This window comes from Channa argus, chromosome 16 (assembly GCF_033026475.1).
Source record: "Channa argus isolate prfri chromosome 16, Channa argus male v1.0, whole genome shotgun sequence".
NCBI lineage: Eukaryota > Metazoa > Chordata > Actinopteri > Anabantiformes > Channidae > Channa > Channa argus.
Window position 1 is genome coordinate 18,919,110 of NC_090212.1, and position 21,128 is coordinate 18,940,237.

At 41.2% G+C, this 21,128-nt stretch overlaps 2 protein-coding genes across 2 annotated transcripts; one reads left to right on the forward strand and one right to left on the reverse strand.

Annotated features, from left to right (window-relative positions):
• The first annotated feature begins 335 nt into the window (after positions 1–335).
• wdr32 (WD repeat domain 32) lies at positions 336–9,410 on the forward strand. The gene is made up of 7 exons (XM_067479753.1): positions 336–988; positions 1,871–1,984; positions 2,174–2,371; positions 2,985–3,187; positions 3,686–3,766; positions 3,854–3,999; positions 4,907–9,410. The coding sequence occupies exons 1-7, from the start codon at positions 522–524 to the stop codon at positions 5,276–5,278; spliced, it is 1,581 nt and encodes a 526-aa protein (XP_067335854.1). The 5' UTR covers positions 336–521; the 3' UTR covers positions 5,279–9,410.
• A 618-nt stretch (positions 9,411–10,028) lies between these two features.
• cpxm1a (carboxypeptidase X (M14 family), member 1a) lies at positions 10,029–20,206 on the reverse strand. Its single transcript, XM_067479749.1, has 13 exons — positions 19,773–20,206; positions 18,205–18,314; positions 17,203–17,342; positions 16,910–16,994; positions 15,407–15,557; positions 15,135–15,223; positions 14,879–15,002; positions 13,976–14,172; positions 13,631–13,810; positions 11,604–11,898; positions 11,317–11,456; positions 11,107–11,209; positions 10,029–10,800 (listed from the first exon to the last, which is right to left on the reverse strand). Exons 1-13 carry the CDS (start codon positions 20,074–20,076, stop codon positions 10,472–10,474), a joined length of 2,247 nt encoding a protein of 748 aa, XP_067335850.1. The 5' UTR covers positions 20,077–20,206; the 3' UTR covers positions 10,029–10,471.
• Positions 20,207–21,128: the final 922 nt, after the last annotated feature.

Consider the following 21,128-nt stretch of genomic DNA (forward strand, 5'->3'; position numbering starts at 1 on the left):
GTCACTTTTGAAATAAGCGTTTGTTTTGGTGAAGAGAAAAGTGTTAAGTTTGTTAAAATGCGAACATCAAACTTGCCTCTAAACTTCAACTTAAAATGCAATTTAATAGAATGGTATTTGATGGCGCGTAGTTTAATTCTCGAGACCGCAATCAATACATTTTATGAGATATGGCTAAAGAATTACTAGGAAATAACCCCCACGTGCTTTGTTTTATTTTACACTTATAATTTTTTTTGCCCATTTAGAAAAACAAGTGTGCGTTTATTTTGAAGGATACAGCTGCTCTCTTCCGGTAACAATTAAGCGAACTGCGCGGGTTTGACGAGCGGCAATAAAGTAACAAAATAATTCGCCCAGCGTAGCTCATGTAACCAAAATCTGCTGCCACGGCCACTTAGAGAGTTGGCGGAAGACGCGGTTTAATGATCGGTAGGTGACGGGAGTCGGTCTGCTTTTCGCCGTCGAGCCGAGACGAGACGTCCCGCCCTGAAACACGAACGGTTGTGGACGCTGCTACAATGAGCTCGGCGCGCCAGAGCGATAGCGAGGACGCCGACGAGCCGCAGGACAGGCCCGATAACAGCGGCGGCGTCTTAGACAGAGAGGAAGACATCAACGGCTCAGAGGAGGAAGATGACCTCGCTCGAGGGGCTGCTTCTTCTTCACCGCCGGGGAACAGCGAGGAACCTGCGGAGCGCAGTGCGAGGTCTCCGTTGTCGGAGCAGCGGGAGACCCCCTGCAAGCCAGACGCCGTGCCGCAGACAGGGAGCGCCGGGGTCTCCGGTTTCGACAGCGTCAGGGGGAATAGCCTGTTTTCCTGGCTGCAGAGCAGGACTATAAGACGAGGGGTGTTCGTGGACCCAGCTAGGGATAACTTCAGGACAATGACTAGTTTGTACTGCTCCATGAATCCGGCTGTGGAGTCTGTAAACCTGAGCACTCAGACCCACGGAGCGGTGTTCAACCTGGAGTACGCACCAGATGGGTAAGGCAACCATTAGGCCTTTTATCCCGGGTTCACGGTCACAGGGTGCCCACCTCTCTGGAAAGTCTGCTAAATGGAAAGAAAGTGATTAGAAAGTGATTGAACTGCCTCGACCCTTGTGATCGCTGGGCCATCACGTCTTTTTTTTTAGATACCTCGCAAAACCCTGAGAGTGAGACCTGTGTTGAACACGAGGCCAATAATTCGGTTCTAAAACTGACAAGACTACAAAAAGGGCAAGTGGCAAGTTTGAAGCCTTTAAATGTCTCAAACAAAACCTAAGCCAGTTTCAACATTCACACAAGCCTGGGAGACTAGACAAGCAGATGTAGGGAATAAATCCTGCAGACAAACCAGGTCAAGCTGTGTCCTGTCTGGGTCAGAAAGTGCTTGTGTGCTCATCATGTGACAACAGGACAAAACACGTGTCTGCCCTGTGCAGTGGATACATTGGATTTTCTTTTCTTTTTTAAAAAGCTTTTTTTTATTTCCAAGAACAGAGAGCCGCAAGTCAGCGACCTGGTTTATTCTTATGGCATAGATTTTATTATGTGGTTTATATTGTTATACTGTAGCTGTTGGTACATCTATAAAGTTAAAATAACACAGAGAAAAACATTTATCTTGATAATTTATAGGTGAATAATCGTTAAAGTAACTTCTGTTCCCGGAGATTCAATGATTAGTTGCTTTTTTTATTAATTTCCAATGTAAAAAGCCTTAATACTCTCTGGTTTCAACCTTTCACACGTGATTCTCTGCTGCTTTTCTGCTGCATTTAGAAAATACTTTGCAATCTATTAATCAATGATAAAACATGTGATTTATTTATTTATTTTTAATTCTCTGTTGTTTTTTTCTGTGTGTTTTTGCTCCGCTTAGGTCTGTCCTGACTGTGGCCTGCGAGCAGACTGAAGTCCTGCTTTTTGACCCTATATCATCCAGACACATTAAGACCCTCACAGAGGCCCACGAGGACTGTGTCAACAACATAAGGTGCATTTCTCTAATATTTAATCACACAGGCACAGTATGCAAAAAAAAAAAAGCATGGAACATCCATTATTCCAGACAGAGGAGGGACTGAGATTACAATAATTAAAAAAAAACTCATTACTATTATTCATGCCTACAGAATGCAAAACGCAATCCTAATATATTCATGAGACCGTCTGCGCCCTGCAGGTTCCTGGACAATCGTTTGTTTGCCACTTGCTCTGACGACACCACCATTGCGTTGTGGGATCTCCGCAAGCTGAATTCGAAGGTTTGCTCGTTGCACGGTCACGCTAGCTGGGTGAAAAACATTGAGTATGACACCAACACTCGTCTCCTCGTCACGTCTGGGTTTGACGGCAACGTCATCACATGGGACACTAACAGGTTTGTGTGTGTAGATTTGCAAGCGTCATCTAGAGTTCAGACTATGAACAGTACTACAAGAAAATCAAGAATATTTAAAGGGGAATATGGTGATTGTATCTTTAAGTCTCTGCGTGTTCTTTTAGGTAATGATGTCTGATCTTTCACTGTTTTTATGTGTTATGTATTTGTTTTAATGTTTTTTCGAACCGGTTACAAAATTAAATAGACCTAATGACATTGTTAGAAATGTGGATATAGCTGCAACAACTTATTTTTATTATTGATTTTTGTTGTTTTGAAACCATCTCTACTAATACACACACATACACACAAAACACCAAACGACAAAAAAACACAAGTGTTTTCAAAGAATTTTATGTTTACAAATTAATCAGACATTTTCAGTACTAATACTGTGAGATAATGCACATTTCTCTGTCTTTTATATTTGTGTCAGAATACAAATTGACACTTTGACTGAAATTTCTATCGTACTGATTTCCTCATGCTGTAGAAACAGCTGCACCTATAACTCTAGTACATCCCTTTTTGAACATTAACGGTTCTTTGTACATCCATAAAATCTTATTTGAGAAAAAGCCACCAAGCCCTCGGCACTTGTCCTCCTCAGGTTTACAGAGGATGGCTGCCCTCACAAAAAGTTCTTCCACACTCGCTACCTGATGAGAATGCGTCTGACGCCCGATTGTTCCAAGATGCTCATCTCCACGTCGTCCGGGTACCTGCTCATCCTGCACGACCTCGACCTTACCCAGTCCCTCGAGGTGGGCAGCTACCGCATGCTGCGAGCCCGCAGGACTCCACTCAGCTCAGGTCAGATCACAGCGTCTCTTTGATTCAGTGTCTCTCTCACATTTATTTTATTGCATTGTTGTTGGAATGTGCTATAAAGATAAATTTAAGGTATAATTGCGAAAAACGTAATTGTCACTTTTTTCACTTGGTTTTTACTTGTTTCTATTCTGTTACATTTTTGTGACTTTTCCTTTAACTTCGAAGCTATTTAGTTTACTTGTTTCTACATTTTAACAATTGCGTTAATTCATGTCTGTTTGTCTTGATGAAAACACAGAAATACGTGTCTGAATTGGCAATTGTTTGATTAAGTATTAATACTTTTTAAATAATTGTGATGTTTTTCTTTTTTGAATATGATTTTAAAATGCAATGCTTTTTTAGGAAGTTCTTTTAAGACATTGCCTTTGTCTGTGCTAAATTATTTATCTAAATACCTCACTGCATTTTAAAAGTCACACCATTTTAGTTTGCATTTTCAAGAAAATAATTTTTGAGCATGATGTGATTCTGTAGATGGAGGCACATCAGCGTCCAGGTTGACTGGAACCTCTCGACAAGGGAACGACTCCAGCAAGATCCACCCCCATAGAGAAGGTCAGGAACACTGAAAGTACGAAGCTAAATAACAAATGTCTGCTGAGGTTCTGGTCGATAATCTTGTCACAAACTATATTCTCGCAGGCCTTTCTCCCAGGAACAGCTTGGAGGTTTTGACTCCAGAGATTCCAGGGGAGAGGGACAGAGGGAACTGCATCACCTCCCTGCAGCTCCATCCAAAAGGCTGGGCCACACTCATCCGATGCTCCAGCAACATGGATGACCAGGAGGTGAGCAGCATTTTGCTGCAGCTATACAGTATCTGTTGTCTCAAAGCCTAAAATCCCCTTGGTGCATGGCCCCCTTTTGTGTTTTATAGATCTAAAAGCAAAGCGAGTTATCTGTATTAAGCCTGTTTCACACATGTAACACACAGCAGGAGACTGTCAGAGTCTAAAGGCATCTCATGGAGGAAACTCCACTTGATTTCAGTTAGGCGTCAGTGCGCAGTGGAGGCACAGCATGATACAAAAAACATGCTGCAGGAAACAGCGTTTTGTTTGCAGCACATCGGAACCATTCATCTTTTTAAAAGAAAAAGAAAGAAAGATGTTGTAATAGTTGCCTGATAGAGAAGTAGTCAATCGGTCCAGGGCAGCGCGCTCCGTACACAGTCTCACGCACAGAATACGGCTTGTGTACTAGGGGCTAGCAAGATAAATTTCTGATACTGTCGAGAGGACATTTGCGTCACATGCACCACCTCTGGGTAAAGCGCGGAGAATTTTAGGATTCCCGTACGTGTGAAAGAGGCTTTAGGCCACCAACCACAACTGCAGATGTTTCCTAAAGTGCTGTGGCGCTGATTGCCACTAGATGCAGACTCCTGAAAGCACTAGCTTTTCACTGGCAATTCAAATACAGTGTAGTGGTGCTAGTTTGGCTTCATTAATAAGATTTTAGAGCTGGTATAAGGTTTTGTGTAAGACAGGATTGGGACAGGATTGACCCTTCACTCCCCTGCTGCTCTTCACACGGATAAAGCTGTTAATCAGCGGCTCAGTCCGTTAAAATGTTTGAAAGAGTTTTGCACTGAATTGGATTGAGGTACGTGACACTATGTGATATTCGGAACCTGTTGCGACCTTGACTACATCTGAGACATACTTCTCCATCTTTTCCTGTTTCCCTCTCCAGTGGACATGTGTGTATGAGTTCCAGGAGGGCGCACCCACTCGCCCGCTCGTCTCCCCCCGCTGCTCCCTGCGCCTCACCCACTACATAGAGGAGGCGAACGTGGGGCGGGGCTACATTAAGGAGTTGTGTTTCAGCCCGGATGGACGGCTAATCTGCTCTCCCTACGGCTACGGCGTCCGCCTGCTGGCGTTCGATGAGCGCTGCGGCGAGCTGGCCGACTGCCTGCCCGTCCAAACCAGCTGCCTCAGGGAGATACGCTCCATCTACTCGCACAGTGACGTGGTGCTCACCACCAAGTTCTCTCCAACACACTGCCAGCTGGCCTCGGGTTGCCTCAGTGGACGCGTGGCCCTTTACCAGCCCAAATTTTAGCGTATTGTCCAAGATTGATGCGCTGCATACCTGGGTACAGAAGTTCTTCTGAAAAGTTGTACACAGACCTGGATGATATGGAAAACTGTTAAAGAAGCATGAGTTGTTTTGCACAGAAATCTCTAGAAATATTGTTCTGCCCCAGTATATTGTTCATACAGCTTTCTATGGTTTTTAGCTCCTTATCACCTCGTGTATGCTATATGCAGATATTTGCTGTGCAAAACTAGTCATATGGTCTCTTTAGTGTCATTTGGTTTAAAGTAGTATAAAAACCATCGCATGAAATTACTTTTTTTTTTTTTTTTTTTTTTTAATTGTAGCAACCCTTAATAACATTTAATAGGATTGTTTTTTTGCTCAGTGGATCAGATGAGTGGGATTTACTGCATGTGGACATTTTAAATAGTGTAGCACAGTATTGTGAGTATCCATGGAGGCTTAAGTAGACTTTAAAACACTTGATTCAATATTGTACATTTTCCAAACCCCCAACCAGACAATCTGTGCTGTAAACCCTACTGATGGCTCCCTGAAATGATAAAGGCAACCTTAGAAATATCTTAAGCACTTCTAGACCCAGGTCTGCAGCTGTGAACCACACTGAACCCGACGGTGTTGGAGCCATCAGCTGACCCTGACCAGGCTGCGGCAGTGGATGGAAACATTGGGCCTGCTTGAGCTTGAATTTGAAGAAGCAAAAACACAAAACAACGACTTTGCACGTTGCAAAGTCGGTGTCCATCCGCGAGGAGAGAGGGTTTAAAGTCAAAACCTCAAAGCTCTTGATCATGAAATCAAGAGATACAACATGGCATTAATCAAAAACAAACTCTGCAGGTTGTCTGTGGTTATTTTTCATACTAAAAATGAACATTGCTCTCTGTGGCAGAAGGAAACTGACTTTTTTTTTTTTGAGACTCAGCACATCCAAATCGGAACATAAACACTAAGAATGCAAACATTAACTCTAAGGAGGCAAACAGGCGCTCGTGTCTGTCGTCGGCGTTGTCGGCGACCGTCTTCGACATGGCGTCCTGCACTGCGGATTGTGTCGCTCTCAGCTGCTCCGTTCTGCTCATGCCTTTTCTCCACAGGTGCTGCTTCTCTGCTCATACAATCGGAACTTTGGACCCCTGCTTTAGGACCTTATCATTAATGCCTTTCATGTTTACTCATGGAAAGTGGTGTCTCCACTTCTTACCTGTCACTTTTTTTCCCCCTGTTTCCATCATTATGGTCTTTAAAGATACTTAGTGGTTTTATTGGTGTATTAATGTTAGCACTACTCGTAGCATGGTTGGTTTCATCTCACTCTCTTTTTAGCTCACTTAGCACTAGTTCCATGGATCATTTCTTTCCCTGTACCGTTTGTGTTTTTATCTTGAGTCGATCTCACCTGAACATTTTCCAGAACCACTGCAAAAGACAGTATTGCAATATTTTCAAGGAAAAATAGTTATAAATACACAATTCTTCCCTAAATGATAAGGCCAGCGTTATTTTATACTCTGCATATGCCGCATGCTAGGATGCCTTTCAATACTCTGGCTTCCATACTTTGCCACTGATGACTACTGACAGCATAAAAATCTTTAAAAAAGAGCTCACAAATATAAAGCATAATTTTTAAACATGCTTCAGTACGTTCCCAAAACCAGCTGGCTATAGTTTTTCACGATCATTACTCAAACAGGAGTAAATATTTAAGCTGTCGGTGACTACTTCCTGCAGTTAATTTATACACACATGGTGCTTTTTTTCAGCAGCAAAATGTGTGTGTGTGTGTGTGTGTGTGTGTGGACATGTTATTGCAGTGGTGTGGCTTATCAATGTGTTTTGTTTTGTTTTTTTACAATAGTGGAGCTCTACGGTATCAGTATTTGGCCATGTGAATGATACTTGATACTTAACAAACATAGTTTAATTAGTGGCTTGTTGGTTTTTATTTTTTATTTTTTCCTTCTTCTTTTCTTTTTTTTTTTTCTGTTTTAAGTCTTGCCGCCATCACATCAAGTTTGTCACTTTGACAATACTATCATAAACCAGTCCAACCAGGCTTTTTTTTTTTTTTTTTCTCTCTCGACCTCCTCAGGTAGTGAAGAGGTTGCTTTGACTGTTTGACCACTGCAACGCTTGTATGTTTGCAACCTGTGTATTATAGCTGCCGTAAGAGCCAAGCACATGCATGGAGGTTACACTTTAATGTAAGCTGGTGACAGTACATGCTGACTGACTGCAGAAAGGTTAATAAACAAAAGATAGACATAGGTGTATACTACTATGCACACCAGCCTTATGGAGATTCTCCTTTCCTGTTTATGATGAGGGTGATCCTCTGTGTGGAGCAGTCAGATGCCAAAATATGTTTTGCTCAGACAGGGCATTGCTTCTCCTCTGTTGGGAACTGTGAGCTGAGAACTTTAGGTTGTCATCTGATATTAGAGATTTGGAAATGATTTACATGTCGCACCACACTGACTTTTTAAGAAATAGTTTTGACATTTTGGGAAATAAATTAATTTGCTTTTCTCACTGGTAGATGAAAAGATTAATACCACTCTTGTCTCCAACAGTAGACTAAGCCAGTCGTTCTGTGGCGTGGGTGTTATTTTGAACAATCTTCCTATGAAATGATTGTCAGTTTTATCCTGGCTTTAATAAACGTGACACAACATTGACGGTATTTTGATGCTGCATAATTTTATTCCATTTACAGGTACTTTTTAAAACAAAGGCTGCATTTAATAATTTTCACCTACTTTGTCTAAAATAATTTAAAATGTAATAACATAAATGTACATCACGGGAGAATAGAGGTCCGTTTTTGATAGAGGTCATCGGAAATGTATCCAATTGATTTGGAAATGATGCCGTATTGAAATAGACATTTAGCCTTTCTCTCACACGTTAAAGACCATAACAAGTCTTTTTTTAAATAAACATTTAATAAATGGTCTATTTCAAATTCTAAATGTAGCTAGTTATAAGCAGACAATCTCTTCCTGTGGACACCTATTAGACTTTGCTGTATGAATAATTAATGATTATATATACACACAGATTATTGTGTACTTCTCATAAATGCTAAATAGGGTTAGAGATTTTAAGTGTAAGGTGTAACAACAAAAAGAATCACTTCTAATATTGCTATCCATGCAGCAACACCCCCTGTGGAACATTCATTATATTCGTGTTATGCCTGCATAATGAAAAGAATAAGATGATAATAGTAAAATAATAGCACCCATTATTCAGACTGTGTACACATTATCTCAGGGTTGTTAGCCCTAGTACAGAGCCCCTACACTCTGCCCATATGGCTGCTGTGCTTTTCATAAAGTATAGACACAATTGTCAAAATGAGAAATTCTCTTTGAAGTCGGAGGCTGATGTGACTGGTTCTTTCTACTATGCTGCTGCAGGTAAACGATATGCTGTGAACGCAGTATTGTAGATATAAGAGTGGTATCGGTTTTGTCAACCTACTCACCATTTCCAGTAATGTTAAAAGATGGAGTTGTCTAAACACAGATGTGACTTAATGTTTCCCAGCTCACATCACTGTCCTGTATGTAAAAAGGAAGGACTCTTTTAACACTTTGTACCTCAGTTAACAGTGTGTTGTTCAGTATGTCACTATAAGGAGTTGTGTTCACTTTCAGCTCAGTCAATTCATGGAATTTGAAATTTCTTACAATTTTGCAATAAGAAATAATGTAGGAAAAAATGTGCATTCGTTGCATTTATAATTACATATTTCAATTGACTAAGCTCAAGGTGAATCGACCAGTCATGCTGTATATTCACTGCTGCTTTTAGTTCGCTTATATTCAGAAGCTCTTTGGAGACAAGTGTCTTATCTGCCATTTTCACTTCAGGTATACCAACTAAATACCCGGGTTCATCTTTATGAATTTGTTCAGTTTTTATTTCGTTGCCAGCCCTGTTCTGGGCTTTAACCTGTAATCGGTTGTGGGTTAATTGAATGTTGTTACCTGTGCACATCACCTCACAGCTGGAGATGGGGTGGACGAGAGATGAAAACATGCTGAACGTGGCTATACACAACAAGTAGTCCCAACAATGACACTAAAATGGTACTTATCACAAAATAAAAGCTTCTTTTGCATTGCTGACTGTTCTATATTTGAATGAGTATTTTCTTTTCTTCCAATTGTTAACTTGCAAATTTATATGAAGTGCTGCAAAGTCACCACTAGATGGCTGTGAAAGTCACTGGCTACCAAAGCCTGTGCCTCAAACTGCTGGTTCCCAGCCTGTGGGTCAAGCCCCCTTTAAGGTGCTTTGTTTTACTGAATGACAGGCCATAAAAATTGAGAAATCATTGGTGTCGCACACTGGTTGTGTTATGCAAACCTTTTTTCACCGACTGAATACATGCAGCCTCAAAAATTTGAATGAAAGAGAAAAATTGTTGCATTTTGTATTTTACAAAGCGAACATAAATGTGAGTTTTTGTGTAAATGTTTACCTCTGCTTACAGCTATGCTCTCGACTGACTTAATCCCAATTTGTTTCATGATCCACTCTACGGGTTTATCGCCACATTACTGCAAAACTAACAAACACTTAAAATGCTAAGATGAAACGCTGAAAAAAATTCCTCCTAAAACATCAATATATTATCATGGTCACGGTGGCATGCTGATGATAGCACTTAGTTTAAAACGTGATGCCGGGTAATTACAGCTGCAAAGAAGCAAAAAGTACAGATAACACAGTTAAAGACATTGGAAATTGAGTTTTTATGACAACAAACAAGATACAGTGTTAGAGAAAACATGTCATATCAGACCAGCTGACAATTAAATCCTCAACTTTGTCTCTTTACAGAAAAGTAACAAACACTACAGCATCATCAGCGAAAAAGTTCATTTACAGAACATTTACTAGTTAAGTGAATTTGACCTGCCTGTCCATAAATGTCCATAATTGATAATTAGTTTGCTTAGTGACTGTCGTGGGGAAACTGCTTGAAAGGAATAGCACACCCAAATAAAGCAACTGTTTGGTTTTGAGGTGTAACATACAAAACTGTCAGCATGTCCTCATGTCACTGACCCTTCAAGACTTTTTTACAAAAGGCATTTCTCTCATTTTGCACTGAACTTCTTAAACTCATAATTTCGGTCTGACTCAGGCATCCTTAGTCTGTCGTTTCCTATCCTTTCATGCTCTCCAGGCCCCGGAGGACCGAGCTATCCTCTTCTGCAGCTGCTGACTCGCCCTGCGACGGTTGATGGCCTTGGTGCTGGCACGAAGCTTGCGGAGCCTCAGGGCACGAAGACGCAGCTGAAGGTCCCGCGGGACCTTCTCTCCTTTAGCCCTGATCTCTTTGATCCTCTGAATGGGCGTTTTGGTGAGGGTGAAGTCACAGATGGTAGGATGCGGCTCCATTCCAACGCGGCAGCGACGCATTGATGGGAAGTAACCCTCGGCCCAAACCACCACCTTGTACTCACCAGGGTTCAGAAGACGCCAGTAGTCCCCACCAGGAGCTGCAGGAATTAAAAAGGTGGGGGAGACGATTTATTTTTGATGTGTCTGTAGCTGATCTTTAAATGTTACATCTAACTTTTTTTAATTTCACCCAGAAACTTTTACTATAACCTTATCCACAATATTACTTGTTTAACTTTACTATTAGTTTTATTTGTTTTGAAAACCTTATGTGTTTCAATGTTGTTACGTTATGCATCTGTTTTTATGTTTTGTGAAACACACGATCTTTATCTCAAACTGTTTTTAGAAAGGAATTAGATATTGGATACAAATCCACTCAAAATAACAATCTAGTGGCCGACCTGATCGGATGTCGTGGTTATGGTCCTCCACCTTGATTACAGCATCTGCTATTCCTTGTTTGGTCTCTTTGTCCCTCACCACACCCTTAATCCCTCTGTGAACCTGAGTGGAAAGCAAATGTAATCAGAAATTTGTAGAAGACATTAATTTAAGACATTATATCAAATGGTTTAAAAAATAACGGATGGATGCTGCACATGCAGACTTGCCTGCTCCATATAAACCAGCAGAGACTCCTTGTTGTTCTCCCACTCGATGGGAAGTTCATTGGCGTGGGGGAACTTATCACAGGACAGCTCCACAGTTACCTCGAAGCAGTTGGTGTGCAGGTAACTAAAGTCATTCATACCTGCAGAAAAGACAAACAAAATCAGTGCATATTATGGAAGGAAAGCAAATATCAGGTTTGCTGAGGACGTCATCATTAAGTTATAGATTTTAATTGTACATAGAATCTGACAGAAAGCTTTTCAGGTGAAATATTCTGTTGACTCACTGCCGGGGACGGTGTGCCAGGCTCCCCCGTTGATGATGTTGTTGTGTGCCTGGAAGTCCTCGTAGTGGCAGATGCGGCGGTCGGGGTTGGCCATCACAAGGTGAGTCGAGGCGTAGACAGTGGCCAGCCAGCGAAAAAAGGCGTCGTCCGCCGTGGGGGTGTTTTCCTGAGGGGCCCAGTCACGGGTGCAGTCGTAGGGATACGTAACCACCAGTTCTCCACCGTGGAGGTTCGCGCTGAGCACAAAGGGAATCTCCTGCATCCAGCTGATGACGGCACGGGTTTCTGGTGCAACCTGGGCAGAAGAAGTAGTAACGCTTTAACATAACGCCTCAACAGTCTCGGGCTGTCGTTTCCACGTTTTGTATTGGTGAAAGCACCGGACTCTTCTCTGCAAAGCCATGCTGTTGTGATGGATGCTGAAATATGCAAGACCTTCCCGGAAAGAGCCGTTGTTTGGATGGGAGCTGGCTCAAAAACCTCTATGTACTTTTCAGCATTGATGGAGCCTTTCCATATGTATAAGCTGCCCACATCACTAATACACCCCCACACCATCAGAGATACAGGCTTTTAAACTGTCTGCTGATAACAAGGTGGATGGGCCCTCTGCTCTTTAGGCCGCATGGTTTCCAGAAACAATTTCAAATTTTGATTCATCTGACCACAAAACGGTTTTTCATTTTGCCTCAGACCATTTTAAATGAGCTTTGGCCCAGAGAACACGGCAATGTTTCTGGATCGTGTTCACATATGGCTTCTTCTTTGCATGACACAGCTACAACTTGCATTTGTGAACTGTGTTAACAGACAGTTATTTCTGTCAGTGTTCCTGAGCCCATGCAGTGATGTCCAGTAGAGACTCGTGCATGTTTTTAATGCAGTGCCGAGGGTCCAAAGATCCGGATTTGATCTTCTGCCTCGTCCCTTGCACACAGAGATTTCTCCTGACGCTCTAAATCTTTTGATTATTTTACATACTGTAGATGGTGGGATCTTCACAATTCTATGTTGAGGAACTTTTTTCCTCTGCCCATCTTTACATTCGAGAGGCTCTGCCGCTCTGAAGTCATGTTACTGACCTGTTGCCAATTAACCTAATTAGTTGTCAAATGCGCCTTGTGCCACTTTGACACATCCAAAAGAAAACCAATGTAAAAAAAAAAACAACTTTCACAGAAAATATTATAGATATTTCATGATCGTTTAGATCAGTACGCAGAGTCTCAACATCAAAAGAAAAAGAAACTGTTACCTAACACTGAGTGCCAGTGCTCAGACTTCCAAGAAAGCCACAATTTTCTTGGCTCTAAAAACTTTTTCCGGAATTGAAGTTTGCAGGCCACGGAAATTCAAACTGCCCACATGCTCCTCCAACCAAAAAGACTGCAGTGGGACCAACATTTCTACACTAGGAACATAACATAAGAAAGCCTACGAGACACGGGAGCTATTAGCAGGAGAAGACAGTTTGGTGCATCTGCAACCCCTGAGGGAACTGGTGTTTTCCTTAGAACATTAGTTGTATATGAACATTTCATTATACTGATTATTTCAGTGTTTTGAACCGGATCACTACCAACTGGTTTAAATCATTGTTTTTTTTTATTGGCTTTACTTTTAAGTCTGATGACTCGAGTTTAGAACGCAACTGTGCATATAATCATTTCAACATGGATCATAATATTTTGCATGGAACATCCGGTTACTCATATGATGATATACATAATAAGATACACCACAGAGACCCTCCCCTTATCTGTCTGTAGTTTGATTTCATTATCACCTGTTTACTGCAGTGTGAAAAGTGCAGTAGTATGAGTATATGTTCCTTTTATAAAGTCATCTGTGTTTTTTTTTATCATTTAAATAAAAGTTATCAGGTATATACATGAATTGATCATATTTGCTAAATCAGGGATTTGCTCTTTGTCAAGTAAACTGATAAACCACATTTTGACTTTGAGTGACTCTAAATAGAAATGTGTCCTACACACTGAGTACTAATAAGCCTTGCATGTCCTTACCATGGCGTCTTCTTGAGTGTAGTACTCCGGAATGGGGATGTAGTGGTTGGAGACTTTGGATTTATCTGCTTCATTCTCTTCTGTGTCCCACATGATGTTGTTCAAGTCTGGAAAGTTATGATTCAGGTCGATTCCCTCAAAGCTGTATCGTCCCTCAGCCCATCCGGCCAGTTCGGAGCCCTGCAGTATAGTAATGTGTGCATTCAGTGGATTCATTTCATTTAATGCTAACAGAACATATGGTTGCATGAAATAATGGCAACATTTAGAATTAAGTAAGTCACTGAAGTATTTTTGTTTGATTGGCTAAAAATCATTTTCAAAGTCATTTTAAGCATCGCTCACCTTCTCATAGGCTACTTCATATCCATCAGGGTTCATAGAGGGCAGGAGGTGGATTCGTGTTTCGGTGACCAGCCGGACAATTCGTTGATTTCCCTTCTTGTATTCTCTGCACAAGTACTGCATGAGGTTTAGGACAAGCTCCCGGCCAAGAGCCTCATTCCCGTGCATCCCAGCCACGTAGCGAAACTCCGGCTCACCTGCCAAAATCAACAATTGGACAGTCGGTTCGCTTGCCCAGCAATAAATGTGGAGAAATCCATTTGTGCAAAGACACCGTCAACTTACAGTAAAATTAAGTGATAACTTTTTGACAAGCACATTAGCAAAATATTTAAACTCTCCGATGAAACTTTCAAAACATCTGTTCTTTGTTGGACTTGGGTCAAGAGGGCTTTGCAAATAATCATTAATAAACTGGCCAGATCGATGGAGGCCAATCTATAAACACTTCAAAGACCCAAGCAATACCTTCTGTATCATCCGTTGACACTTCCATTAGCTAAATTCCCATTATTCCCTATGTGTTTCATAATGTTTAAACCATTTGTCTGAGAAGAAACAAGACAAGCTGTACTCAGTTTAATTTGTATCAAGTTTTTGGCAGACAGGATGTAGAGTGACCACAAAACCTTTCATCTGAGGACAAAGTCTCTTAGAAATCTGTCTTGTTTGGTCCTGCATGTACAGCCTCAAGTTTCAAATCACCATCAGTTTATTTGTATAAAAGAGGCCTTCTCTCAACTCTCCTGCTGCTGAAACCAGGCTGTGTAAACACCACAGGATGTTGAACCAGTCCCTCAAGCAGCTTAAGACAAGTTAAATTAAGTATAAGGAACTCTGGTCCAGCATATTGGGAATTTAGGGTTTCATTATAACGTGTGCTCGCGGCAGAAAAGCTCTTACCGAGTTCATGTTTGCCAGGGTTGTCTGAAATCTCCATGACGTAGAGTTTGAGGCCCATGTAGCTCTTACCGATGGTGTAGATGCGGGTGATGTCCGGACACTCCTCGGTCACAGACTTCATGAGCTTCAGGGTAAAGAAGACAAGTTGGACTAAAACTGTTAAGACTGTGAGTAAAAAGTGTGGAATCGGCTTTTGTGGAAACCAAAGTTACTCATCCAGCATGCGTGGCCTCTCAGCCATTCATCACACTCTAACCTTTCTCATCTCTTTGTAGTTGTGGTGCCTGAAGTCCAGAGGATCCTTTGATCCCAGGTCTCGCTCTACGGGGTACATATCAGTTGGATCTACAAGAAAAGAGTATGAACATAGTTTACTTTTATTAAACCACTTACTGTAAGCTTTAAAACTGCTAAACTTCTCATGGATTTTCACGCATTAGTCACTGTGAGTGTCTTGTTTCGCAACCCCTTCAAACGAATCATTCTTCCTTAGACTCTGTAGGTCTGTAGTGGAGAGTTTTTGCCTACCGTCAACACGACAGCCGAGTATCTCAGCCCTGAGGCAGATGGTGCCGTTTGTGTACCAGGTCAATGGGTTGATGCGGATGAAACGGGCGATCGTGGGAGAAGGAAGGAGTCCGAGCACTGGGGTCTCTGTATTCTGGTTTCCTTCAAAGATCTGAACAATTTGGTGCAACATCACATCAACAATTATTGATTATTGAAATTTGAACATACTTTGTTTTTGCACTGACTTGACTGGTACTGTACTTTAAACATGTTAATGGAGGATTACTGTTTACTCCATCCATCCGTTATCTGTAACCGCTCATCCTGTGTAGGGTCGCGGGGGCTGGAGCCTATCACAGCTGTCATTGGTCTATCTCAGGGCCCCAACCAAATAATCCAACATGCAGGTCTTTGGACTGTGGAAACCCACGCAAGCACGGGGAGAACATGCAAACCCCACACAAAAAGGCCACGGTCAGTCAGGGACACAAACCCGCAATAACTCCACGACCGTGCTGCCGATATACATACACTCATGTTTCCCAATGATGTGCAATTACGAAATGTCCTCTTGCGCCACCATTTAAGTTTAAATTGTGGTCTCATGTGTCATGCATTTCATCTCCCCAACAGGAATCACAACATCTGGTCGACCCAACAAACCGGGTCTCTTTTTTTTTGTTCTCAAATAATGAAACAAGATTTTGCTCTCGAATCAGAATTAGGGGATTTAACTACAACAAATCTTTGACATTTCCACTAGATGTACTCCTAAACTCCAATGTTGCTGCACTGGAAATAATTACATCATGTTCCACTCCACCAAAGACCAAATGTCCATAAGCATTGGCCTTGGTGCTGCTAATTAGTAAATGTTAACAAGAGAAGCTGTTGTCGCTGAGCTTTGTAGCGAGCCCAACTTTCCAGCTCAAAGGACCACAGAACTTTACAGTACAGCCTCACAGCAAATGTAGCTAAAGCATCTTGTCTTGTCTTGTCTCTGAATTTCAAAACATGGTGACTCACATGTGGGGCTACACGCTGAGCAACAATCAGGAGACACAAATAGGAGATTTTTACCCAATAGTTCACAGGAAACTCTTGGATCCATACCAAATCTGTGTTTCTGATTAAAATCGGTTATAGCCGTTTCACTTTAAGTTCAACAGAAAAACAGCTCAGACCCTTCCAGGAGACTTAAAGGCAAAACCTTTCATTCCTGCACTGAGCCAAGAATTAGTTATGTCTGCAAACATTTTTATGTTTAAAATTTCAAATAAATCAATAAAATGTAAATACTGTATTATTATTTAGTGAGTCTAACGGCTTTTATGTCAAACAAATACATTTGCTCCGCCTTCTCAGCTTGTTTTGGTTTAATCTCATCTTTCTTGGTCCATACTCTTTATTGAACATATGTTACTTTGGCACAAGCTCTTTAAAATCTGTTTTCCATCTGCCTGATGTTAACCAGCATTCACCAATACATTCCTTCAATCATAAAGTTCAGAAAGTACTTACTGCTTCTTCTGTCCCATTCATGCAGGTTGCCCAGTTGACAGAGTCATTGCTTAGCTGCACCTTGTAGCTTTGGACCCAGTCCCAACTGCAATGCACATACAAATGACAGATGAAGGACAAGAAATGAATTTTTAATTAAAAAAAAGTTAGAGTCTTATAAATGAAGAGCTGATTTCTAAAATGTTATACATTTGTCCTCAGCTATGTCTCTGTAAATATTTGTGTCATCAAATGATGGACATCTATTAATTTCGTTGGGTTATGAATCCATTTTGATTCTGATACTGCCTGACCTCCAGATGGAGTTTCGGCCCTGCAGGATGACCCCTGTGAAAAGGGTGAGGTGCATGGCATCCACTTCCAGCCACTGCTGTTGGTCTTTGTACTTAGCACACCAGGCTCCGTCGTACAAGTCCCCGTCGTTGATGCCAGACTAATAAAAAAAAAAAAAAAAAACACAGAAACTTTTGATCAGCTGTAGAACAGGTTAACTGACTCTGGCTCTGTGGAATCCGTGTGAAGCTGTTGACCTGGTTGTAAATTATTGCTTTCAGACAGCAGAAGAAAAAGTGGGGTAAAATTAACTTGACAAACATTTGACTTACTAAGACACTCAACTACTGTACAATTTATGTACTTTACAGGGGTATTGTCATTTAACTTACTTTACGCTCCACTGCATTCAACATTTATTTAGTTACTGGTTTTGTGCATCTTACTCTGCAGATGCACAAAATATACTGATACAACTAATAAATGATTATGTGTTAACCATCTGTCGGGACATGAAGTGGTTAAAATCAGCTCCACCTTTCCCAGCTGCTGTTACTGTTTCATCCATGCTTCGTGTTGAACTCAGCAGTGCTTCCTGATTCTGCTCCACCTGCTCACCTGGGTCCAGTGCCCCCCTGTTACATACACATCATACACACGTACCAGCTGGCTTGTGCTGCTATCTGTAGCATTCCACCCGTTTTTGTTTCTTCTTATTTTCCCTTCGCTCTGGACCCAGTCGGATTATTTGGCTACTTTGGATTTTGCTTGGATTCCTGCAGTTCCGCCTTGTTTATTTCCTTGGACTGTTCTGTTGTATTATTTTGAATAAATTGTCTGCCTGTAGTGTCTGGACTTTGTGTCCTACCTGTCTCCTGAATGTCTTACAGTCTTCAGCAGGAAAAAACAATTGTGACTCCACAGCCTCAGTATAAGGAAGTGATACTTTCATTTTAATTTCTATAAGAATCATTTCTGTGTGATCATGTTAAAAATCCCATCGGATTCAGATCTAGACTGACCTGGATGTTCAGCCTCCCTCTGTGAGGACCCAGACCGATCCGTTGGTAGGATGAAGCTGTGATCTGGCTGTCATCGACCCACAGGGACTCCAAACCGAGAGGAGGACAGTCTGGAGGAAATAACAAAAAGCAAGCAGGAGATAAATGATCAGTTGCAGGAACAGCTCTGGAACTGTCTCCCAAAGGGGTTAAAGACTTTCTTTCCGCTATTTCATGTTATCAAACTTGTGGCCAGTATCATTATAGGTTCCAAATCAGCCCAGGACAGTTCAGAGGAAGTTTAAAGGCCCACTCCCCCTCGCCAGCTTGTCTGGGAGAGTGGAAGGAGCTGCAGATAAGTGAATCTGTTGAATGTGAGTCAAACTTGAAGGCCAAGAAACATGTGAAGTACAAGTTCAGTGGAGCATCAAGATGAAAACTGCAGTTCTGTTTGTTCTCTTATAGGCTCTTTACTTTAAACAATTTATTTAAAATATGTATTGGTTTCTCTAATCCAAATGTTGGACTATCAGACAAAACTGCAGTTTGCAGACACTCCCTGGCTTTATGAAATTCTAACCCTAATTCTATGTAAAGAAAGTCTGTATTTACAGCCCTAAACATTAGGTATCCGATGAAAAATAAACTCATCGACAAAGAATGTGGCTCTGATTTGCCTGCAGTTATTCAGCTGGTTTCACCATAAATACACTTGAGGCCTGAACCATGTACTGTATTTTGGGGGAATTCTGTGAGTGAGCATCACCTAATATGGGAAACAATAAAAAAAACGTTGATCTAAGTAATTTTAAAGTATTCTTTCTAATAAATCCTCAATAGAGCTTAAGTGATTAGATAATTATATAGTTAGTTAATTGATAGTTAATTCATTGAACGAAAATCTACTCGAATCTACCCAAACATTTCTCTATTTTTTTTAAGCAGAAATGCTAATTGTTGCTGCTTCCATCTTCATAGAAATGTTAATATTTTCTACATGACGATTAAAACAATATTTTTAACTCTGGGGAAATCAGCAGCTAATGGAATCAGCACAATTTTTGTTAATTAACTACATTTTAAGCAAAAATGTACAAATTCTATGTTATTTAGTTATGTATGTATGTTCATATGTATTTTTTGGTGGGAGATTTATCTTTTTGCAAAAACTCTTTACAGTTTTACTACTTTCACCACAGTAAACTTAACATGTTTTGTTTTTTGTGGACTTTTCTGAAATCTTAACCCAGAAAACAAAAGGTTCATCAAGAGAATAACTGATTTATGGAGCACTGTACAATATATTACACAGCAACACTTTATAAAAAGCCTGCTATAGTTATGTAATTTTATTTCTTTCCTTCTTGTTCATTTCCAAACAATCTGATGTTTTTACAGGTTTACAAAGGTACAACAGACCCCGCCCTTTCCACGAGGGTCCCTGAAGGCATCATTCTTTTACGGCTTTAATTAATAAGACCATTTGGCTTTAATTAGCCTGACTTGTCCCTCGTTTCTTTTGGCTCTATGTGATAATAAAAGCTGACCTACTTGGCAGAGGTTCAGAAGTTTAATGTGATGGTTATTACCCAGTTTCTTTTTCTCATTTTTTGTCTTCTTCGCCTCAGTTTCTTCTTCTTTACTGCTGTTCTCTGTGTCCAGCTGTTTTCCTGTGACAGTGGTGGTGAATAACTTTGTCTGTGCTCCAGTGGGACTCGGTGGGCCTCTGCTGTGATCCTCCACAGTGACAGTCTCAGTCCAGTTTACGGCTGTAGTTGTGACTTTAGATGATGACTTATTCTCGGTGGTTCCATCGATGATCAGCGTTCCGGCTTCGCCAAGAAACACTCCCAGAAACATCAACGCAGCCAACGCGCACAAACGCCTTTCCATTTTGCTCTTTGTTTGCTGCTGCAGAGTGGCGAGGGTGCGGGGGCTGGGGGATCCACGGCTAGTTTATGTGGAGATGACAGAGCCAGACCTCCATCTACATCCCTCCTCCTCGAACCCACCTCCCCTTCTTTCCCAAATTCCAGCTGAAGTACCGCGACAATCCGTGATTTAAAGGCTTGTGCGTAACTGGAGATGGGCTGTGTGCAAACCCATAGATTTGAGCAGCTTTTTTCTTTCCACACATGCTAAGAAAGTGCACGGGAACATATCAACAAATAAATACAAATGTCAAGCCAAATGCACATTTAGGATGAACACAGATAGTCCAAGAGGTGCTGGAATCATATATTGGTATAGTTTGCACCGATAACAGCCATGATAATGATGGTGTAAGTTGCAAAGTTGCAGTCAGGAAACTATGCGCAAAGACTGTCAGACTGAAGAATCTACTTATGAGGAGCAAAATGTTTCTAACAAGCCCAGTTGACATGGCTCAACTGGATGAGTGGAATCTGGAAAGAAGTTGATCTCAAAATCCTTTTTTCTTTCTATGTACGTCCTTTATTGAAGTTTTCTGCTTGTGCCACTTGTCATCACAATAGTCCAAAATACAATTTCATTATTTAGCTTGAACAGAACTGCACAAAAATGAAAAGTCCTTATTCTGAGACTTCCCGAGAAACAAAAGCAGGCCAAATTCTCCAGTCTTGTAAAGGGACTGGTATAAAATGTTTAAGTTGTCTTACAGAATTTCCTTATCCCTTAACTTTGTCACCACAGAAGCAGAGCCAGCGAAACTGTAAAAAAAAAAAAAAAAACATAAGACACAAGTGTATAAAAGTAAAGTAAGTTAAAGATGTGCGTGTGTTTAAATAGAGTTCCTGACCTTGCTCCTGAACCCACGCACAAAGTGAAAATGCTCAGCTGTGCAAGACTGTGACGTTGCAGCACTATTGTGAGCGAACGCACTGCTTTGACGTACTGTATATGCAGCAGTTAGAAGATGACGCCTTTTCTGTTGTTATGTGGTTAAACTCTTGATAGAACTTTAC